This window comes from Piliocolobus tephrosceles, chromosome 6 (assembly GCF_002776525.5).
Source record: "Piliocolobus tephrosceles isolate RC106 chromosome 6, ASM277652v3, whole genome shotgun sequence".
Taxonomy (NCBI): Eukaryota; Metazoa; Chordata; class Mammalia; order Primates; family Cercopithecidae; genus Piliocolobus; species Piliocolobus tephrosceles.
The window spans coordinates 52,624,106-52,644,740 of NC_045439.1; the positions used below are offsets into that span (position 1 = coordinate 52,624,106).

The window sequence follows — 20,635 nt, forward strand, 5'->3', positions numbered from 1 at the left end:
CATTCACTCATTTATTCATTCAACAAGCATTTATTGAACATCTACCATATGCCAGCCAGAGTTTTAGACAATGGAATGCTGTGGTGAAGAAGACCAGGTTCCTGACCTCTTAGAATTTATATTCTAGTGGGGGAGACAGATAATAAACAAGTAGACAATTAAAATAGCCTATTTATGCGAATGTTATCTCTGTTCCTTCTGAAAACTCACAAAAATGACAGCAAAGGCACGAACTCACGAACTCACGAGGACAAAGAATGCAAGAGAGAAGATGATAGGAAATGATAAGGTTATCAGCAGATCACTTGAAGTCAACAAAGTGTTGCAAGCTGGGAGACTGAAGGACATGAGGGAACTGACTCAGAAGACCTGAGAAAGGTGGTGTGTGTGCCCACAGCAAGGGAAAGCATGGCAGTTTATGTGGTAGAACTTCCAAGAAGCCCAGGACTTGGAGACCAGGTACCTCTGAAGGCAGGGGTGCAGGGAGGGACAGGAAAATTGTGGTTAGGGGACCTGGTGCTAAGCCATTCATAGACAACCTGTTTTTGCTTGGGTTTCACGTGCAGGCAAAAAATATTGGTTTGTTAGAATTTATGTTTAAGGTACAGAGAGACCCTCAGATTCTCCCTTCTACCCTGCTCAGCAAGGCAACTGTCATCTTAGCACCTTACTCCTAACAGGCCCTAGGACCCTCACAGTAAAGCTTATATCCCTCAGGAGGAGGCTGGTAATGGGTTTCTTTAATGGTAATGGACTAGTCCACGAGAAAAGAATTGCAGATGGTGATATATGTGAGTTTCCTAAAAACAGGCAGGTTAGGTTCCTATCTGATCTCTCTTGGTGAAATCTATACACACAAGGCTCTAGTCCCTTCCTCTTAAATAAAAGGAAAGCCAAGAACCAACAGATAACTGAGGAATGCTTCTCACTTGAGAAAGAGTCCAAAACAACAGAAGAGAAAAAACTCCAAGAAACACAGACAATATTGGGAGCAGAAGAGAACTCCAAAAATCAAATGTGATATCTTCAGAGACATTAGAAAAGCTTTGGAAGCCATGAAATAAGAACAGAATGCAATACAAAAAGGAACCTTAAAAAGACAAAAAAGAACTCTTGGAATTTGAAAATATGATAGCAGAGATTTAAAATTACATAGTATGTTTTAAAGATCAAGTTATATGAATCACCTAGAGAGTAGAACACAAATATTAAAAGTAGAACAAAATCGACAGGAGAAGAAACATTAAGGAGATTAGAAGATCAATAGAGAAGAGCTATTATCTAATTTGCAATTCTTTAAAGAGCAAGGAAGAAAATTAATGAGAGGAAATTATTTTGAAAATTCAAGAAAATTTTCTAGAGCTGAAGAAGCAAATATTTTAGACTAGGAGAGCTAGACTGAGGGTAACTGACACAGATGAGAGTAGGAGAATAGAAGGATGTCTTCAAGAAAAAGATTGTATGTAGACCCAGAGAGGACTTTCACAACCACTTATGGGTGGCATTTAGTACTCCTTTTTAATTTGAGGAAATCAAGGCCAAGAGAGGTTAAGGTATTTCTCCAAGGTCACACAGGTAGTAATCAATGGAACTGGGACTCAAACCCAGGTCAGTCTCACGCCAACATGTGTGCTCTGAACCACAACTTGATATTACCCAAGACCTTTCTGGACTCTGATTCTGCCGTTCAGTATACTAACAACCCTGCCAGATATGTGTCATCAACACATGTTCTGGAATGAAACAGTGTGTCACAAAGAAGGGAATGTTGAGAAATAAGGGGTCATTTGTCCTAATTCTCCCTTCAATCCTAGAAACCAGGCCACCCCCATTGCTAGATTTGGGAGTTGTGGATCAGAGCTGGAACAATTTGGGAAAGTTAGACTCAACTTTGAATGATAGGACTTGAAGAAAAGCAAACTTCTCCAGCACCAAAGGAAGCCTTCAAGTCTACTCTGTCATGGGCTTAGGGCTATGATTCCCAGTGGGACCCTCATGACCATCATGGACCCATTTTACATTCATTGTATAGACTTGGCAGTGGGGTCTACACAATCATGTAGACTTGGGTCTACTCCAATTGTGTAGACTTGGCAGTGGGGTTAAGTTGAAGATAAATCTGGATGTCAAGCAGGTTTCCTTTCCTCTAGAGTTCTGACAGCCCAGCCAAAGCCCCATTCAAATCCTTGTCAGTCTGGAGGATTCCAAGAGGCTGAGTCTAAGCTGACTGTTCTAAAAGAAGGAAGTGGAATGAGAAAAGGTGTTCCTTTGAACCCTTCTTTCCCAAAGTCAGGATTCTTTTTCTTTTTTTTTTTGAGATGGAGTTTTGCTCTGTCACCCAGGCTGGAGTGCAATGGTGCGATCTCAGCTCACTGCAACCTGTGCCTCCCGGGTTCAAGCAATTCTTCTGCTCAACTTTCCAAGTAGCTAGGATTACAGATGCCCATCATACGCCCAGCTGATTTTTGTAGTTTTAGTAGAGATGGGGTTTCACCATGTTGGCCAGGCTGGTCTCGAACTCGCGACCTTAGGTAGTCCACCTGCCTCAGCCTCCCAAAGTGTTGGTATTACAGGCGTGAGCCACAGTGCCTGGCCCAAAGTCAGGATTCTTAAGGGAACTCTCCAGGACATGCTTTGTTTCTCTCAGTCTGTGTCATTTAGGGTGGGAGTATGGTCTCACAGGGTTAACATCTCTGGAAGTAAACCATTTACCCAATATGATGTAGTGGAGTTAAAGACAAAACAAAACAAAATAAAACAAAAAAAACAACTAGTCTGCAGGCAAAAGCAATCTAGGTCAAAGAGTTTCAGCAGGCTTTTACTAAGAGTCACACTATTTTGAGAGTCCAACTCTTGAGTGTATAAAGCTTCTTGCTCCTAAGCCGTTGCTGGAGCAGCCAAAAACACAAAGCCCTGGTTAAGGAGAGGAACATATCCTTTCTTTCATGGCCACTTTGTGGCTATTCTTCCAGTAGTGAAGCCTCAAGAAGTAAACATGAAATCCTTTCCTTGCTCTGTTCTTTAAGAAAAAGCATTCATTCCTTGTGTTGACCTTTCTAAAAAGTTTGTTTATGCAACTGCAAAATAATGGAAGGCAGCTCACACGCAGACATGCAGTCGTGAATGGGGAGACAGTCACGAGCGTGACCCCAGCTCTATCCCAGTTGAGTGCTTAAAGAGCTTTTCTCTGGGCAACTGCTTCTCTAGCACCCCATAATTAGCCTGGCCTCTGAATTGCATATAGATTGAATAGCTGGGGGAAGAGGAGCAAGAGAATAGCTCTAGAGGCAAATAAAAATTATGCAGCTGTCTCTAGCAAGAGAGAGAGAAAGAGAGAGAGAGAGAGAGAATCACCAACAGAAAATTGGGAAAGAACTGTGACCATACACAGTTTTACATTCTCTTTCACAAATATCATAGATTGAGGAAAAAAAAAAAAAAAAAAACCTTCAAGCAACACATTTGCTTGCAAGACAGCTCCTTTTTCTGAGTATTGACAGTACTCATTCCTGAACAACAGTGAGGTCTGCAAAGATGCTTACCTTGAATTTAGGATCTGCAGTTCAGATCTACTTTCAGGGACTGCCTAGCCTCAATTACATTGTCAGTCTCACACCCAAAGTAGAGACACTCTTGGGCATCAAGGACTTTCAGACTTTGAAATTTAGCACACAATATTTTGAGATTCCAGGTGAATTTGGAGCTACATTGCCAAAAGTAAACAAATCTGTAAATGTGGTCAATTTTACCCAAAGATGCCATTATGGACTTTTAGATTAATACTTGTATGCAACATTGTGTTGGGGTATTAACATTATGCTGCTAAATCTAGCAGAATAAATAACAACATTGTAGGCACGAAATAATTTCTTTTCTTTCTTTCTTTCTTTTTTTTTTTTTTAAGAGACAGGGTCTTGCTTTGTAGCCCAGGCTGGAGTGCAGTGGTGCAATCATAGCTCACTGCAGCTCAAATTCCTGAGTTCAAGAGACCCTCTTGCCTCAGCCTCCCAAGTAGCTGGGACCACAGGTGTAAGTCACCACACCTGGCTAATGTTTTATAATTTTTTTTGTAGAGATAGGGGTCTAGCTATGTTGCCCAGGCTGGTCTTGAACTCCTGGACAGGCAATCCTCCCTGCTCGGCCTCCCAAAATGTTGGGATGACAGGTGTGAGCCATTGCCAAAATAATTTCTTGAATAACGATGAACATATGTGAACAATACCCTTTCTCACAATGTAGCTCCCTAAGGCCTCATGACTATACCCAAATTCTCCCAACTTTGCAAGCATGCTGCAATCTTGAGCATTCTCCCAATACATGCATTGGATGTAGACCCAGGCCAAATCCTCATGTCAATGTCTCTCCTCAGCAAGTTCTCTAACTCCTGATATATTTGGGAAGCCTACATCCCCTGCATTTAGAAGCACCACTGAGAGGGGCATTGTAGTTGCCACCTGTCCTGCCCTCCAACTTCATATAAATGTGACTTGTTAAAAACAACAAAAGCCACTTAAATAATCCCAACATACAATCAGAGAAGAAGAAAACATAAATACTTAATACTTAATAATCCCAACATATAATCAGAGAAGACTGTTAGACACATTGCCAAAAAAATCATCTATAGAAATCTTTTCAGTATTTATTGTTTTAAATACTTTATATTCACTTTGTTAGAGACTCTCAGGAACTGAGGACCTTACCCCCATTTAAGAGTTCCTGCAAATGAAGATTAGCAAGCAACTAAGAAAATTCATATTCTGAATCACAGTTTTACTCAATGGGAAAATAATTTGATTTAAAAAAAGGTTGTTTCAACAACTTTATGGAAATATATATACTGCGTAAAATGAGACATCTCTGTAATATGTGTTTTGTCTCCTATGTTTCACCTGGATACTGACAAGAGATAAGGAAAGTATATTCAGTTTCTTAATACTACTTACCCTCTCATCAGCCCTTGTCTTCTGAGAAAGTTTAATTTCTAGGCTCTGTAGGACAGCGTTGGGTGCTTTACCTATCGATTGATGCTGGCCTCTCGAGAAACTGGAGCTGAGGAATACATGTCTGACTTTGTTTTGACTTGGGTTTAGCAAAAGTTGTTTGTTTTTTAACCGAAAATGGGTATTTTTTGAGACAGGGCAAAAGCTGAGTGTCCCTGCTTCCGCTGTGAAAATATTTGATTTAGTGGTACTTGAATAAGACCAGTAACATGCTAAATATTTATCAGATCTCTTAAAACAAAGAGCCTTCAAAGAGTCCACTTTTCTTATAAAAGAATCCATCTTGATGAAACTACAATCATCAAGCAAGAATGGCTTTCAAGTGGCCTGTGATTCAGGTGCCAAGCAACAGAACTTGGTGATCCTCTGATTTTTTTTTTTTCTTTAAGATAAGAAAGGATAAAGAATCCACATTTATAACTGTAGCATGCTCTGAACTTTCTTCATCACCATGACCTTAAACAGTATTATTTTGGCCAATTTTCTTTTCTTTCTCTATGGCAGAGACTAAGGAACTCATGATACTGTGTTTCCTATTAATAAACTCTAATAACGTTTCTAAATTATCAGATCGCTCCTTATTTAGCATTATTATTCCAGGCTGAATCATCCTGTTTTTTTTTATTTTAGACTATCTTCTTTTTCCCCTCTTTCTTCACTAACATCTTCATATATTTCTCATGTTATATATTTTTAATAGGCAATACATGACATTAATATGGTGCTTACTTCAAACAGCAGGATGATAAATAATTCCCCCACCCACCCCTGTCCATCAGACTTCCCTTCACACTCCAGGGAGCAGTTACTGATTTTTTTCACACTTCTTTTTAAAATTAGGGGGACCAAAACCACATTAGATTTTTCAGGTAGTATGTAGTTAATGCTGAATATAGCGGGAGGCTGTCTATCTGGCTTTGATGCATCCCACTTCTCCTAGACATTTTACCCTCCTCCCCCACCCACCCCAAAATGAGTGCTATAGACTCATCAGCAGCACTCTCTGAGTTGAAGGTTCTTCTACTTTGGAAGCAAAGAATAAAAGTGCTAAGAAGGATCCTTAGGGGTCATCCAACCCCACATCTTCATACAGAAGTGAGAATCCCCGTGAGTTTAAGATCATACACTGAGTTGGAAGTGAATTCACTATGGCTCTTTTTTTTTTTTTTTTCCTTTCAAACACTCTGCCCTCTTGGGACTGGCCACACTTCCCTGGCCTGAATGTGTGTGCACAGCCTCATTTATTCCCATTAAATCCTATTCTGTTACTTAAGGATAATTTGTTAAAGAGTGAATAATATTCTTATCATTATTACTAATTTAAAAAATTATTCCTGTTCATAATGGATCCCAAAGAAGCACAATTTTACCTTACTCTTTATTCTTTTAAAACCCGGTCCACTTTAAAGTATTTAGTAATATATATCACTAGAACAATCCTTAAGGGAATAATGGTATTTGTGGAAGGCTGGCTCTTTGTAGAACAGATTCAAAGTATCTTGATTTCAATTTAGCATAATGGGATAGCTTTGTCATAGGGCTTCCCCAGGGATCCTATTCCATCATAGTTTACTGCAGAGGCTGGGCTGGTGGAGGAAGCACCCTTACTATTACCAGCAGTAATAACAACAACAATAAGGGCTATCCTACTGGCAAGTGCTTTACACACATTTCTCATTTAATCCTCACAACCACCCTTAAAGGCTCATCTTCACTCATCTTCACCACCCTTAACTCATCTTCACTTAACCAACTTGCAGGACCAACCACTACTCTCCATTCCCTCTAAACTACTTATTGATGCTTACTGCTCACTGACTCCCCTAGCACTTTAATTTACTTGTGCCCTTCTGCTCCCACCAGCTGACTTGTAGGTGCACCAAGGGTCAAACAGGTTGTTCCCAAGCCTGTTTATGTCATATGTGCTTATTGTAAATATGTAATTTTAAAACACATCACAGAAACAATGACACACAAGTTATAAAGTTAACTTCAAAAAAACTTAAATGCTTTAGAACTATCCATTATTTTTGCTTAAAAATCTACTGTTGAATTCAGTGTGAGAACACTATAAGCTAAATTGTAAAAAGAAAAACTAGAATCTAGAGAGTCTATGCTCTGATGTTTTTGCAAATGCCTTTAAATTCCAGCTCCATTTTAAAGAAATCAAAGAAGATAACATATTAAGTGTGTGATTTATGCAGGAAAAACATAGAGCAACCTGTTAGGTACCCTTTTCTCAGAGAAAAGGCTATCATGCTATACAAAAGGCTGAAAATGGATATAGACATTTATGTTTTAAGATAAAATTATACATTTAAAGTCTTATTTGTTATGATTCCCTTACAATGAATGCATCAACTACCTATCCGGTTCAAGTCAATAAAGAAGCCTTCTGCTGAAATTTATTCTCATTTTATAGATGAGGAAAGGAGGCTTAGAGGTCAAGTAACCTGTCCATAACCATACATCTAGTTATTGGAAAAACTGGACTTTAAAACCAACTTGTCTGCCTTCAAAGCTGTTCTTGATCAAGACTGCCTCATTGTTTATGTCCCAACTTGAATCTCTAAAACACCATTCACAGCCTTATAATTAATTCCTTTTATACAGCAATGTCTTACTGTGCAAAGCAGAAGACTAAAGCATAAAGTAATCCATTATAAATCTTTTAGCTCCATATGGGTTTTGCTGGGCTTTTCCAAAAGGATGCATCTCAGAAAGGCTGGCTGTGAAACAAATCTCTAAAGCAAACCCTGTGCTCCCATTGGCTTCACCGTCTAGCTCTAGCCATGGAATTTGTCTGTGGAAATGGTCCAAAGTTTTAGCAAGGAATGACTACTCTGGAGTATGTTGGGAGTTTTAGCCTTCCTCCAACCCACAAAAACCCTTTATAGCATTTTCCAGATTTTGGAGCCCCCTGCTCACCTGGCTTCCCCATCTCCACACCCTGCTCTTAACTGACTGATAACTGAGATTTCCTGAGAATGTATTTTACCTAACAGAACGTTGAGCGCTGGGGTGGGGATAGGGGTTGGCTGGAATGAGATTTAGTGTTTAAGAGTTAGAAAATACACCCTAGATTGACAATAGTTGATGTCACTAAGATTTACCCTCACCTGAGACCATGAAATTCAAGGGCTTAATTTTTTGAAATTAAAGATATCAAAGACATGTGTAAGCTACAGTCATGAGACATCTTTCTCTAGTGTAACCTGAGTTTATCCAGGATATCTTAAAGGAAAAAAAAAATCAGTAAATGCAAATTTAAAAGTTTTCTTGTCTATTTGTTTGTAGAACAGCTATAGTTAGTCTATTACTCTAAATCTTGTGAAATAATAGAAATCATAAGACTACAGGGCTCAAAAAGGGTCTTACAGAATACATCCTGTCCATCTCCTCTTTCCTCCTCCCCTCTTCCAGGCTAGTCCAACTTAAGCCATTTATTCCAGCCAGAATCCATCCTATTTTTAAAGTCTGGTGGGGAATGAGAACACAACTGTCTTCCTCTGTGGCTCATCTAGTGTTTAATAACCCTCACTGTCATTGAAGTCTAAAAAAATCTTCCTGGATGGGGGATGGAGAGCACAGCCTCATGACCCAAGGTGCACGCAGCCCATGGAGGTCTCTGCCTTTTTCCAGGCAGAGGGATCTCCAATGCACGATCAACTAGCAGGCTTCTCACCCACTACAGCATTTTTCTGATCATTCTTCCCCAAGCCCTGGAAAACAGACACTAGGCATGACAAGGAAAAACACAGTCCTGTAAAAACTCTGGACTCTTAGAAACAGGAGAAGGATCAGCCAGTGGCAACATCGAGTCCTCTGAGATATATTGAGTCATGTTTACAATGTAGTATGTATTAGGAAGGCCAGTGCCATACTAAAAAAAGTTTCCCCCAAAGGGGAAGGAAGCTAAAGCTAAAAATATATCATGCCAGCTGTTATAAATGCTTCTCAAAGAAAGCAAACCAACTCTTTCATTAGTTACCTCTTTGAAGAGCAAATGAGGGGTTAAGGAAATAATGGAATTTTTCAGTTACATGCCAGGTTGGCTAGATTTTTGGGAGAGGAAAATTTTCCACCGAGAAAGAAAGTCTGCTAGTAAAAATCAAAATAATTCCATGAAAATTTCAAAGGAACTCCAGACTACATCAGTGGCTCCAAAGGCTTTGGGTGGGGATGACCTGCAGCCCGCAAGATAGAATCAGGGTCTCCATGCTTCACTCTTCCTTTTCAGGTTCCAAGAGGCCATATGCAAAGGCCTCTTTCCTTGCCAGACCCATCTAGTGCTGAGCTGCCTGGTATCTCTCCCTCTTTTGAATATCTGTGTTCTGATGGTTCTTACAGGCTGACTGAAATGCATTTGAAGTGGCTTGTGGCCTTGTGAAAAAAGGTGAAGGGCAGAAGGAAGAGGAAGGACTTCATGAGCAAAACAAGTACCTTTGAAATCGCTGGCTCTTGCCGCATTAGGGGCTGAGGGAAAGGAGGTTTTTTTCCAGTTGCAGATCAGGGGCTCCTAAGGGAGCCACTTTCCCTGAGATTCACTCCCACTCTTGTCCTCCACTTTGTTTGCGGAAGTTGTTTAGTTTCAGATGTTGGCTCTATGAGGCCTAGCAGCCATCCTTTCCATAAATGCAAGGACTTCCTCTACCCCACAGGAAGACCAAGAACAAGGACCAAACCAATGTCCTCCCCCAACCCCCTCCAAAATCCAGGCACTGAATATCCCAAGTAATTTTTGTTTTTTAACTTTTAATTTTGAAGTAATTATAGATTTACAAGAAATTGCAGAAATACTACCCAGAGAGGTCTCATGTACCCATCACCCAGCTTCCCCCAAGGTGACATCTTACGTATCAATAGTGCATTATCAAAATCAGAAGCTTGACATTAATGCAATACAACTAACTAGACTACAGGCCTTATTCAGATCTCAGCTGTTTTTATGGTCACTAATGTTTTTGGGAATACATTTGTAACTATGGCAGTTCATCACATGTATAAATTCATATAACTACCTCTATAATCAAGGTATGTTTTCAAAAGTCTTAGTATTGAAACTGATTTGGTCAAATAAGTCACAAAAGGAGCAAGAATAACAATAAATGTCACTAAGATGATTATGACAGAAGGCTAAATGATCAATATTATCACCAAATATTTAGTGAAATCCTAGGGACATTTTCTTATTTATTTTGGAAATTCATTATTTTCATGAACATCTGCCTAGTGAGCTCAGGAATTTATTAAGTCCCTACTGTTCAGCAAACATTTCTGGCAGGGTGAGCAGACAAGCTTCAGCTCACATGCCATCTCTTATTGAATTATAGTGGTTGCCTAGAGGGGCATATTGAGGAGGATTCAGAGGCCACATCTGGGCTTAGCAAGCGACGGCCTTCATCCAACAAGGTGCTCTGCCACTGCAGCTGAATCTGTGCCAGGAATTTGACATTTCCAACATTTCTGTGACTTTTTGAGCCACACATTATCCCAGGTGCTGGGAAATAGGGATAAAGAAGATACACCCCTATCCCCAAGGAACTCACAGTCGGGAAGGATAGGTGAACATGGTGACCAAAAACTGACACAAAATGCTAAGAGCCGACACCGAGGTGTGTGGGTTGATGCAAAGACTGCTGCCTGCTTCGGAGAGTCACAGTGATGGGGCAATTCAGGCAGGGTCTTACACCTGTGGGCTGTGGAGACCACGGAAACTGGAGGGTCTGTATGGGGCCAAATCCAGGGTCAGAGAAAAGCAAGAGCTTTTCTCTACTAGCTACTCATGCAATCAAACTCTGAGGATAGGATTAGGAGGGAGAGGCAAGTAATAACATCGATTTCCAGAGGCCTCACTGCCTAGGTTCATATCCCAGCTCAACTACTAAGTAGGTCTGTGATGTTGGTCACATTACCTAACCTTTCTGTGCTCCAGTTCCCTTAGTTGTTAAATGGGGATAACAATAATATCCACCTTCATGAGGTTAAGAGGATTCAATGAGTTAATATTTATGTAAAGGGTTTTAAACAGTACCCAATATATAGTAAACACTATGTAGGTGATTGCTATCATTGTTAACTTACTTTTTATGTTCTATGGTACCAAACACATTACTTTTATCATCAGAAAAAATCAAGATTAATAAAATACTAAGATTCCACAATGTACCATGAATCTGTAGAAGTGGACAGCTTAAATGGAGCATTCTGGCATAATTTAGGTATCCAAAGTTTCTGAGTTCTTACCTCATGTTGGGCTAACAAAGACCAGCACACTTTCAAATCCAAATGTCAATAATGCAAAGAAAAGTCAAGTGTTGCAATTATTTGAATAAAAACAAGTTTCATTTGTAGCTGTAGCACAGAGATTTCTTCCAGGTCCAGGTCCACCAGTGAAGAACAGACAAGGGTCAGAAAGGCAGTCTGGGGCAAGTGAGGTAGCACTGACCACCACACAGGGGAATTCTGTAGGCTCTTAAGAAAGCCAGGAAATAGTTATGCTTTGTCTGAATGGTTTACTTTTTTTCTATAGCAGACCTTAGACAGGAAGCAAACCTAGATATGCTAATCCGGGTTCTATGTGCCTTTATTTGGAATTGCTCTTGATGGGTGAAACAAAGTTGACCAAGCCTTGTGTAAGGTTTGTCACAGCCAATACCTTGGTCCTATTTGGTCCTACAGGCTCGTGGTGAAGAACGTGCACATTCTTGCTCTTAGTTAGCCTACCCTTGAGCGGCCTTACTAGAACAAGATACTAATAAATACATTCTTCTCTTTCTTCTGAAGCACTCTGATGCGATCCAAAAGGCTGCATAACATTTTTCAATCTATCCCAACCCACTCTTCCCTTATCTCATGGTAGAAAAGGTCCTTGAGATGTCACTTGATTTAACCTCTGCAACCAATAAAAGATACTCCTGCCTCTTGATTAATGAAAATAGGTAGATTCTCATTAGATTAGGACTTAGTTTTTGGCTCCTACTCAGCCTTATCCTAATCCCGTCCTTCAAAACTCTACAGCATCTATTTTTTTTTCTTTTTTTCTGTTTTTTTTTTTTTTTGAGACAGGGCGTTATTCTGTCATTCTGTTGCCCGGACGGAAGTATAGTGTTGTGATCTCGGGTCGCTGCAACCTCTGCCTCCCAGGCTCAAGTGATCCTCCCTCCTCAGCTTCCTGAGTAGCTGGGACTATAGACACACACTACCATACCTGGCTAATTTTTGTATTTTTTATAGAGATGTGGTTTCACCACATTGCTCAGGCTGGTCTGGAACTCCTGAGCTTAAGTGATCCACCTGCCTTGGCCTCCCAAAGTGCTGGGATTATAGTGAGCCACTGCACCCGGCCTCTATCACCTATTTTTAATGCCTTCTAAACATCACTTTTCTCCATCTCAGTGCTCCAACATCTCAACATCAACATACATCCAAAATCTAGCATGTGACCAGTTTGTCTCCCTCTTACCTCCAATCTCTTCGGAGCCATTAACTTTTTTCATCCCTTAAATACCTACCATGTGCTAAGTGCTCTCACTTTTACCTCTGCTATCCCTCCTTGGTAAATCCAGTGGTCAATCCTTGGTGTTCATCTCATTAGCTTATCTGCAACATTTTACTCAGCCGATCACTCTTCTCTCCTGGAAACATTTTCTTTATGTGCCTTGTAAGACACACGCACTTCAGTTTTCTCCAACCTCAAGGGTTTCTCCTTAGTTTATTTTACTGCTTCCCCTGCTTTTCTCCAGCTTTCAGGTTGAGGTGCCCAGGCCTGGGGGCCTTGGCCTTCTTTATCTACAGTCTCAGCCTTTTCTCTCTGCCAGTCTCTGACAATTTCATTTAGTCCCAGCATTAAATACCACCCATGTGCTGCTAACTCCCAAATGTCTATTTTAGACCACTTCACTCTCCCAAACTGCACACTCATATATCCCACTGCCTACTCAGTATCTCCAACAGACATGCCAAACTCATCATATATGACACTGAACTCCTGAGCTTACTCCAAATCCTACTCTATCTGATAAAGACTTTCCCTGTCTCAACTGACAGCAACACCCAGTTGCCTAGGCAAAAAACACTGGAGTCCTCCTTCGATCCTCTCCTTCACACCCTTCATTTATTCTGTCAGGAAATCCTGTTGGCTCTACTTTCAAAATATATCTAGAGCCTGACTGCTTCTCACCCTTCTACTGTAGCCATCCTGGTTTGAGCCATCTTCTCTTGCTGGATTACTGCAACAGCCTCTTAACTGAGGTTTTCCTGTTTCTGTCCTTGCCCTATCTATTCTTAAGACAGCAGCCAAAGAGAACCTTTTAAAATATGAGTTGGATCATGTCGCTCTCCTGTTGGAAATACTCCAATAGCTTTCTGGTTTACTGAGAGCAAAAGTCCAAGTCCTTGCAATGACCTACGATGCCCATTTGGTGGTCTCTAGCCTCTCTGACCACTGTCTACCTCGCTCACTCCCTTTCAGACACCAGACTTCTTGTTTTTCCCCTAGCAAGTCAGCCTTCCTATTTTTCCCCTACCAAGTCAGGCACTGTTTTGTCTTGGGATCTTTGCTCCAGCTTTATCTCTGCTTGGAATACTCTGCTCCAGATGTCCACTTGGCTAATTCCCACTCCTCCTTCAACTCTCTGCTCACACCCCACTTTGTCAATGGGGTCTACCTTGACCACCCTGTTTCATGCTCTAATCACCTCAATACGTAGGCCTGATCCTACCCTTGTTCTTATTTCCATATCACCTATCATCTTCTACCACACATATACTTCATTTATATACTACAATTTGTATACACTAGACTGCCAGTGCCCCGAGGGAAGGCAACTTTGTCTTATCCACTGATGCATCCCAAGTGCCTTGAGCAGGCAAGACACCACAGTAGGCACGCAATAAACATTTTCTAGGTGAATGAATAAGTAACTCAATAATGTATGTCAGGCTGGGTGTGGTGGTTCATACCTATAATCCTAGCACTTCAGGAGGCTTACGCAGAAGGATTACTTGAGCCCAGGAGTTTGAGACCAGCCTGGGCAACACAGGGAGATCCTGTCTCCACAAAATATACAAAAATTATCTGGGTGTGGTGGTGCATACCTGTAGTCCCAGATACTCAAGAGGCTGAGATGGGAGGATTGCTTGAACCCAGGAGGTTGAGGCTGCTGTGAGCCATGATCACACTACTGTACTCCAGCTTGGGCAATAGAACAAGACCCTGTCTCAAAAAAAAAAAAGAAATTTGTCCATATCAATACTGAATCCTAATCCTAATAATTCCACCTAGAAACATTTCTAGTATCCATTCCTTCTGCTCCATAGGTGCTGCTGTCCTAATGATACTTTTATTACTTCATAACGTTGAAACTTGCTGACTCTGCACTTGTCAACTCCACTCATCTGGTTTGCTCACAGACAATCCATTTCCCCATACAGCATGTTACTCCTATGCCTAGGGTGTCAATGCTTGGCCTCTTTGGGGCACCCAGATCCCTTCCCTCAGCCTACTTTTACCACCTGCCTTCACTACCTCTCCCTTTGTGAGCCTTCCGCTTCCCTGTCTTTCATCCTGCCTGTACATTGTAACTCCCGTCCCTTTGCTCTCAGTGCATATTCCTACCCAGAGGCCCCCTCCCCTCCAGATTCTCCTTCCTCTTTCCATCTTAGCTCACTTTCCATTTCCCCACAACAGCTTGCTTTTTCTTTTCTGTTTCTTTTCTTTTTTTTTTTGAGACAGAGTCTTGCTCTGTCACCCAGGCTGGAGTACAGTGGCACGATCTCGGCTCAGTGCAACCTCCGTCTCCCAGGTTCAAGCAATTCTCCTGCCTCAGCCTCCTGAGTAGCTGGGATTACAGGCATGTGCCACCATGCCCAGCTAGTTTTTGTATGTTTAGTAAAGACAGGGTTTTACCATGTTGGCCAGTCCAGTCTTGAACTCCTGACCTCAAGTGATCCGCCCACCTTGGCCTCCCAAAGTGCTGGGGTTATAGGCGTGAGCCACCAATGCCTGGTCTTTTCCCTTTTTTTTTTGAGACTAAGTCTTGCTCTGTCACCCCAGCTGGAGTGCAGTGACATTATCACAGCTCACTGCAGCCAACTCATCAAGCTAATATGTTTTTTTTTAAGACATGGAGTTTAGCTATGTTGTTCAGATTGTTCTTGAATTTCCGGCCTCAAGCGATCCTCCTATGTTGGCTTCTCGAAGTGCTGGGATTACAGGCGTGAGCCACGGCACCTGGCCCAAAGGCTTTCTTGATGCTCCAGTTCACAAGGATCTCTCCATTCTGCACATTCACAGCACTTACAGGATAGACCTACATTCAGCTGGCACTTCAACCTATATGCCTTGTGGCAGCTCTTAGAGTATTATTTTACTGCACTTTTATATAACTCATGAATTGTTATATGAAATTTCTATGGATGATAAGTCCAGCAAAAAGGAATATTTAATTTTTAATTGTGATACTGATTCATATATCATATCTCTCCAATTACAGGTTCCTTGGAAGTGTTAACTGGGTCTGCAGCTTCCTGGTATTTCCCATGGACCTAAACACAGTGCTAGGCACACAGAAGATGGACAGGAAGCATTTGCAGGGTAAATGACTGGGAATCCATACAAGGAGGAAGCCACAAATGTTAAGGCACTCTGTTGAAGGCACAATGACTGAGGCGTAAAACAGCAGTGGAATAAACCAAGGTTAAAAACAAAAACAAAAACTAAGGAGGTGGCTTTCTGGTTACTTTTCATTCACCATCATTAATGTAGCTGATAATTTGAAAATGTGTAGTACTAATTGATTTCTGTTTTTATCATCATGTTGTCTTACGCAGATTGTTTTTCCACTTGGAAAGAGGTAAGAAGTGTAGCTCTTCAGTGCAGTAGAAGAAGCCTTAAGTCCAACCCAATTTCTATTGCAGTGGAATGGCCAAAAATCACAGCATATTCAAGGCCCCTTAGAATACTCTGCATGGCTCTGGGCTTAGGATAAGGTGCTTATGTCAGGCACCCATCAGAACTGAAAATGAGGGCACAGGCTCTGCATATCAGTGTTAACACTTAGCTCCTCATCGTCTTTCCCAGTTTCTTTCATTTATTCATCTAACAGGCACCCCTGGAGTGCTTACTGTTGCTGCTCTAACCAGGCTGGGCATTTACATAATCGTATTTACCTTCACTACAGCCCTCAAAGGTAGATATTATGAATGTTCCAGTTTTACAAGTGGGCACCTTGACTGGGAGAGGTTAAATTACTTGGCCAAGCTGTAGTTAGCAAATTGCAGGTCTGGGATTTGGACCCAGGAGGCGTTGATGCCAAAGTTCTTGTTCTTCCCACTGTCAGGCCGCCTCCCAGGTGCTCAAGGTTTATTGACAGAGGCACGAGTTAACAAGTGACCCAAAGGCTTGCAGTTTTGACTCACAGAATTGAACCACCATAGGCAATACAGAAGAGTACAGAATGACATTCACATTTTCTTAAAGAGATATTATTGACATACGAGTGTTGATATGGCCATGAGTGTTTGAATGAAACTTTCTGGAGGGGAGATCTGAGCCCTTTGATCTTCTCTGATGCTCTGGAAGAGGGCTCCAATGCCTGCCTTCTTCCAGAGGTATGTCATCTAGTCATCTGGGTAAGCCTCCAAGTCCTTTTCACTCAAGTATTACATAGGGCTTCAGAGGTCAGTAAAGCCATGACAGTCATCTACAAATTTTCTGCCCTCTATGGGGCTGGCTGGGTGGCCACAGCCAGAAACAAGTGCTTGCTGACTACAACCTGATAACTATCTTAAATGTACTAAATGTCAAGACCTGATCCTGAATGTATAAATCAGTGGACAAAAATATATAATGACCCAAGCCTAATTTCGAGACAAATGACATAAAACTCAACCCTTTAAAATACAAAAGACCATGTTTTAAGAAGGCAGACAGCTTAGAGCTCGCATCTCTCCCAGCTATTGAAGAGTTTTGTAACAATAGCTAGATTCTGTTGCCAATGTAGAAAACTTAGACCAAGAGACTGTCATCTGCCTGCATGTGTCTGCTTTAGAAGTCACAGCCATCACTCCCTATCATACAGAGATGAGTGAACAGTTCCTGCTGGATTACAGTCCATGAAAGATACTGTCATCAGAACCTCTTATATAATAAATTAAGATGCAGTAATCACCTAATTCCCAAAATGTGCAAGTGACCCATATCTAAATGTAAAAGCAGAAACAAGAATTTAAAAAAATCCCATGTTGTAGCAGTATCAATGCAGTATCTTCAGTGTTTGCTTGGTTATTCCACTGAGGTACTGTTTCGGTTCATGTAGCTGTGATTCAACAATCCTACCTATTTGAGAAAGCCATTTAAAGAGGCCTGGTAACCAAAGAACCAAGTAGGGACAGATGCCAAGAAGGCATCACTGCCAATTCTTTCTCTCTTTTTTTTCTCTTCTGAGAGTGGAGTGCAGTGGCATGATCTCATCTCACTGCAACCTCCGCCTCCTGGGTTCAAGTGATTTCTTAACCTCAGCCTCCCAAGTAGCTGGGATTACAGGCATACACCATCATGTCTGGATAATTTTTGTATTTTTTGGTAGAGATGGGGTTTCACCATGTTGGCCAGGCTGGTCTTGAACTCCTGACCTCAAGTAATCTGCCCGCCTAGGCCTCCCAAAGTGCTGGGATTACAGGCCTGAGTCTCTGTGCCAGGGCCCCAATTATTAATCCTCTCATATCTTTTAATTGGGGGTTCCTGCATGAAGACAGGCACATCAGGTCTAATTGCAAAAGCATTCCTTCAAGAAAGTTATCTTGGCACTGCCACTGTGTTCACGGACAGGTGTAAACTAGCACTAAGGAACACTGTTTGAAGACAGGGTGCATTTCCACATCGCTACTTTATATAGGCACCAATGGTGTGTTTGTCACTTTGCTCGGCCTCAGTGGGGAGACAGAGAGAGGACTGCCAGCCCCAGTGCCCAGCTGAGGGTGCAGTACTTTGCTTTAGTGGTCAAAAGAGCAGAGGGCTGTCCTCTGCTCTCCCCACCCACAAAGCAGTTCCTGACCCACCTATCCTAAGGTGTTGGACTGAACGAGAGGAAGTCCACGGCATTCTCACCAGGCCACAGCACACGACAGCATTCTCAGTTAGCAAACCTGCTCCCACTGGTCAGGAAAAAAGTGCCCCGACAATTGGGGATTAAAACCAGAAAATGCAAAGGGAGGAAACATTCCAGGGTGAAATTTAAGAAAAAAAAAAAAAAAGAGAGAGAGAGAAAGAAAGAAAGAGGAAAAAATAAAATAAAGAAAAAGCACAAAGCCCACGAGGCTGCCTGGTTAACCATGGGTTAGAATTAGGTTTAGAGAATCACACAGTAACTCAGTGCCTCGGCAAATCCAAAACCCCAGGGTGAAAGACATGGGTGAAATGCATCTCTGTTTGTGGAAACGGGAAATTTCCTTCTTTCGTTTATTCTCTATTTATTTTTGGTCTGTTTATAACCCAAATTTGGACCATCAATCACTTTTACCATCCCAGTATTTTCATCTTTGCAGAGTCAAAGAGCAACAAATATGGGGTCCAAAGGACCTTTCCCATAGCCAATTCCAATCAGCCCTTCTCTCCCAGGGTCACAGGGTGCACGGAGCAGACACTGTCAGCGGGACATGCCACATACACAGCAAATCGCCAAACCAGACTACACGACAGGGCTTCCGGGGAACTTACTTGTACTTGTGCTGGTTCCAATCGTATTGATTGTGGTGGGGACAGATGAGGAGGAGTAGAGGGGCACATGACCATTCTCACACCCCATGCTTTTGTCCTGCCAGTTGGAGGCATTGATGCAAATCCCAGAATCCCGAGAGTTCTGCCACCCATTGAGCTTGTCATCGGAGTTCTGTCTTTGGTGATAGTAGTGTGTCTGTCCATAATCCACAGAGTCTGAGCGGCCTCGGTTCTGGCCACCAAAGCTGGTCGACGTGCGGTCCTCCAAGTGATTCAGCCACATGGCTAAAGCACTACGGTCTTCCAACGAAGTGGCTGGATGTATCAAAGCATAGGACAGCAGCTGCCTGCTCTCCTCAATGTGCTGGTTGTGTTCAATAGAGTGAGCCAGGATTTTGGGCAGCAGTTTCATATATTCTACTTTTGCGTCGAGGTTTCCTGGCTTCAGCAAAGGCAGATGAGTTAACAGGAGGGAAATCACTTTATCCTTGGATTCCTGTTGCCATTGGTTAATGATTCCTGAAAGGGAAAATATACAGGGCAAATAAGCAAATACACCCACAATGACTCTAAACAGATACTCTAAAGAGAATTTTTATGGATTAGGGCCCCAATCTACATACCCTGGCTATATTTTCTCCAAAGAGCCTGTGCATCAGATTGGTTAACTGGCCCCAGGTTTTCAAGGGCCAGAGACTCCAGTGAAACACAGATCAAACATTCTTAGATATTGAGTACTCAATCAAATTCTCATTCATGTTTCCAAAGAAGCTACAACTACTTTGGTACAATTGAATAGAATGTACAGCTGTTTTCTTTCTGAGAAAGGTCTAGCCTACCCCCCGATAGACATGGGGCTAAGACTAAGAAGCTCTCCATAGAAAAGTGAGTGTGAACAAAGGTCCTATTCCAGAGTCCTGGGGGTGAGGCTGCTTCCCCTCCCCCAGACAGCTCCCCAGACATCTGTTGAAAGTGATTTAAATCCTGGCAAAGGCATTTGTGTGAAATTGGAAAAACTTCCTAGATGGAGAAATTTGTCAGGGAAAAAAGAGCTCCACTCATCTCTGTGCAGTAAGCCTGCACCTTTCTCATGAAACACTAACTCAGAACAACTACGGGCTCAAAGCTAGAATAAGCAATGGACCCAAGACTTGGCTCCTGGGGCACCTCTAATCGCTGTTTTTCTTTATGTAGAGATCAGCTTGTTTTTATTATGGTAAATACATATAACATTTACCATTTTAATCATATTTAAGTGTATGTTCAGTCGCATTAGGAACATTCACAGGCTGGGGGTGGTGGCTTACGCCTGTAATCCCAGGACTTTGGGAGGCTGAGGCAGGAGGATCGCTTGAGCCCAGGAGTTAGGGACCAACTTAGGCAATGAGTTGGTCCTCATCTCTACAAATAATGAGACCTCATCTCTACAAATAATTAAAAAAAAAAAAAGCCACGTGGGATGGTGTGTGCCTGTAGATCAAGCTACTCTGGAGGCTGAGGTGGGAGGATGGCTTGAGCCTGGGAGGTCGAGGCTGCAGTGAGCTGTGATTGCACCACTGTATCCTGGCTTGGGTGACAGAGGAGATCCAGTCTCAAAAAAAAAAAAAAAAAAAAAAAATTCACCATTTCATAACGGTGTGCAACTATCACTACCATCCATCTCTAGAACCCTTTCATCTTCTCAAACTGAAACTCTAACTACTCTAGGTACCACAGAGAAGTAGAATCATACAGTATTTCAGTACCTGTCCTTTTGTGACTGCCTTACTTCACTGAGCATAATGTCCTCAAGTTTCGAGCTATGGGAAGATCTGTTTTTAACACACTCAGAAGTATCCTTTCTGTCCCCTCTCACTCAAAACACAAACAATGCGCTTTGCCTTGATTAGCCTTTGAGAAATAGCCTGTCTTG

General features: G+C 41.9%; 1 protein-coding gene across 2 annotated transcripts in view; it reads right to left on the reverse strand.

The window, feature by feature from the left end:
• The window catches only part of SAMD4A (sterile alpha motif domain containing 4A), a 226,924-nt gene that overhangs the window by 69,997 nt on the left and 136,292 nt on the right, over nucleotides 1-20,635 (reverse strand). For both annotated transcript variants that reach the window (XM_023231010.2, XM_031935761.1), the window contains exon 3: nucleotides 18,724-19,242. In XM_023231010.2, coding sequence (XP_023086778.1) covers nucleotides 18,724-19,242 — 519 coding nt within the window. The remainder of the gene's footprint in view (nucleotides 1-18,723; nucleotides 19,243-20,635) is intronic.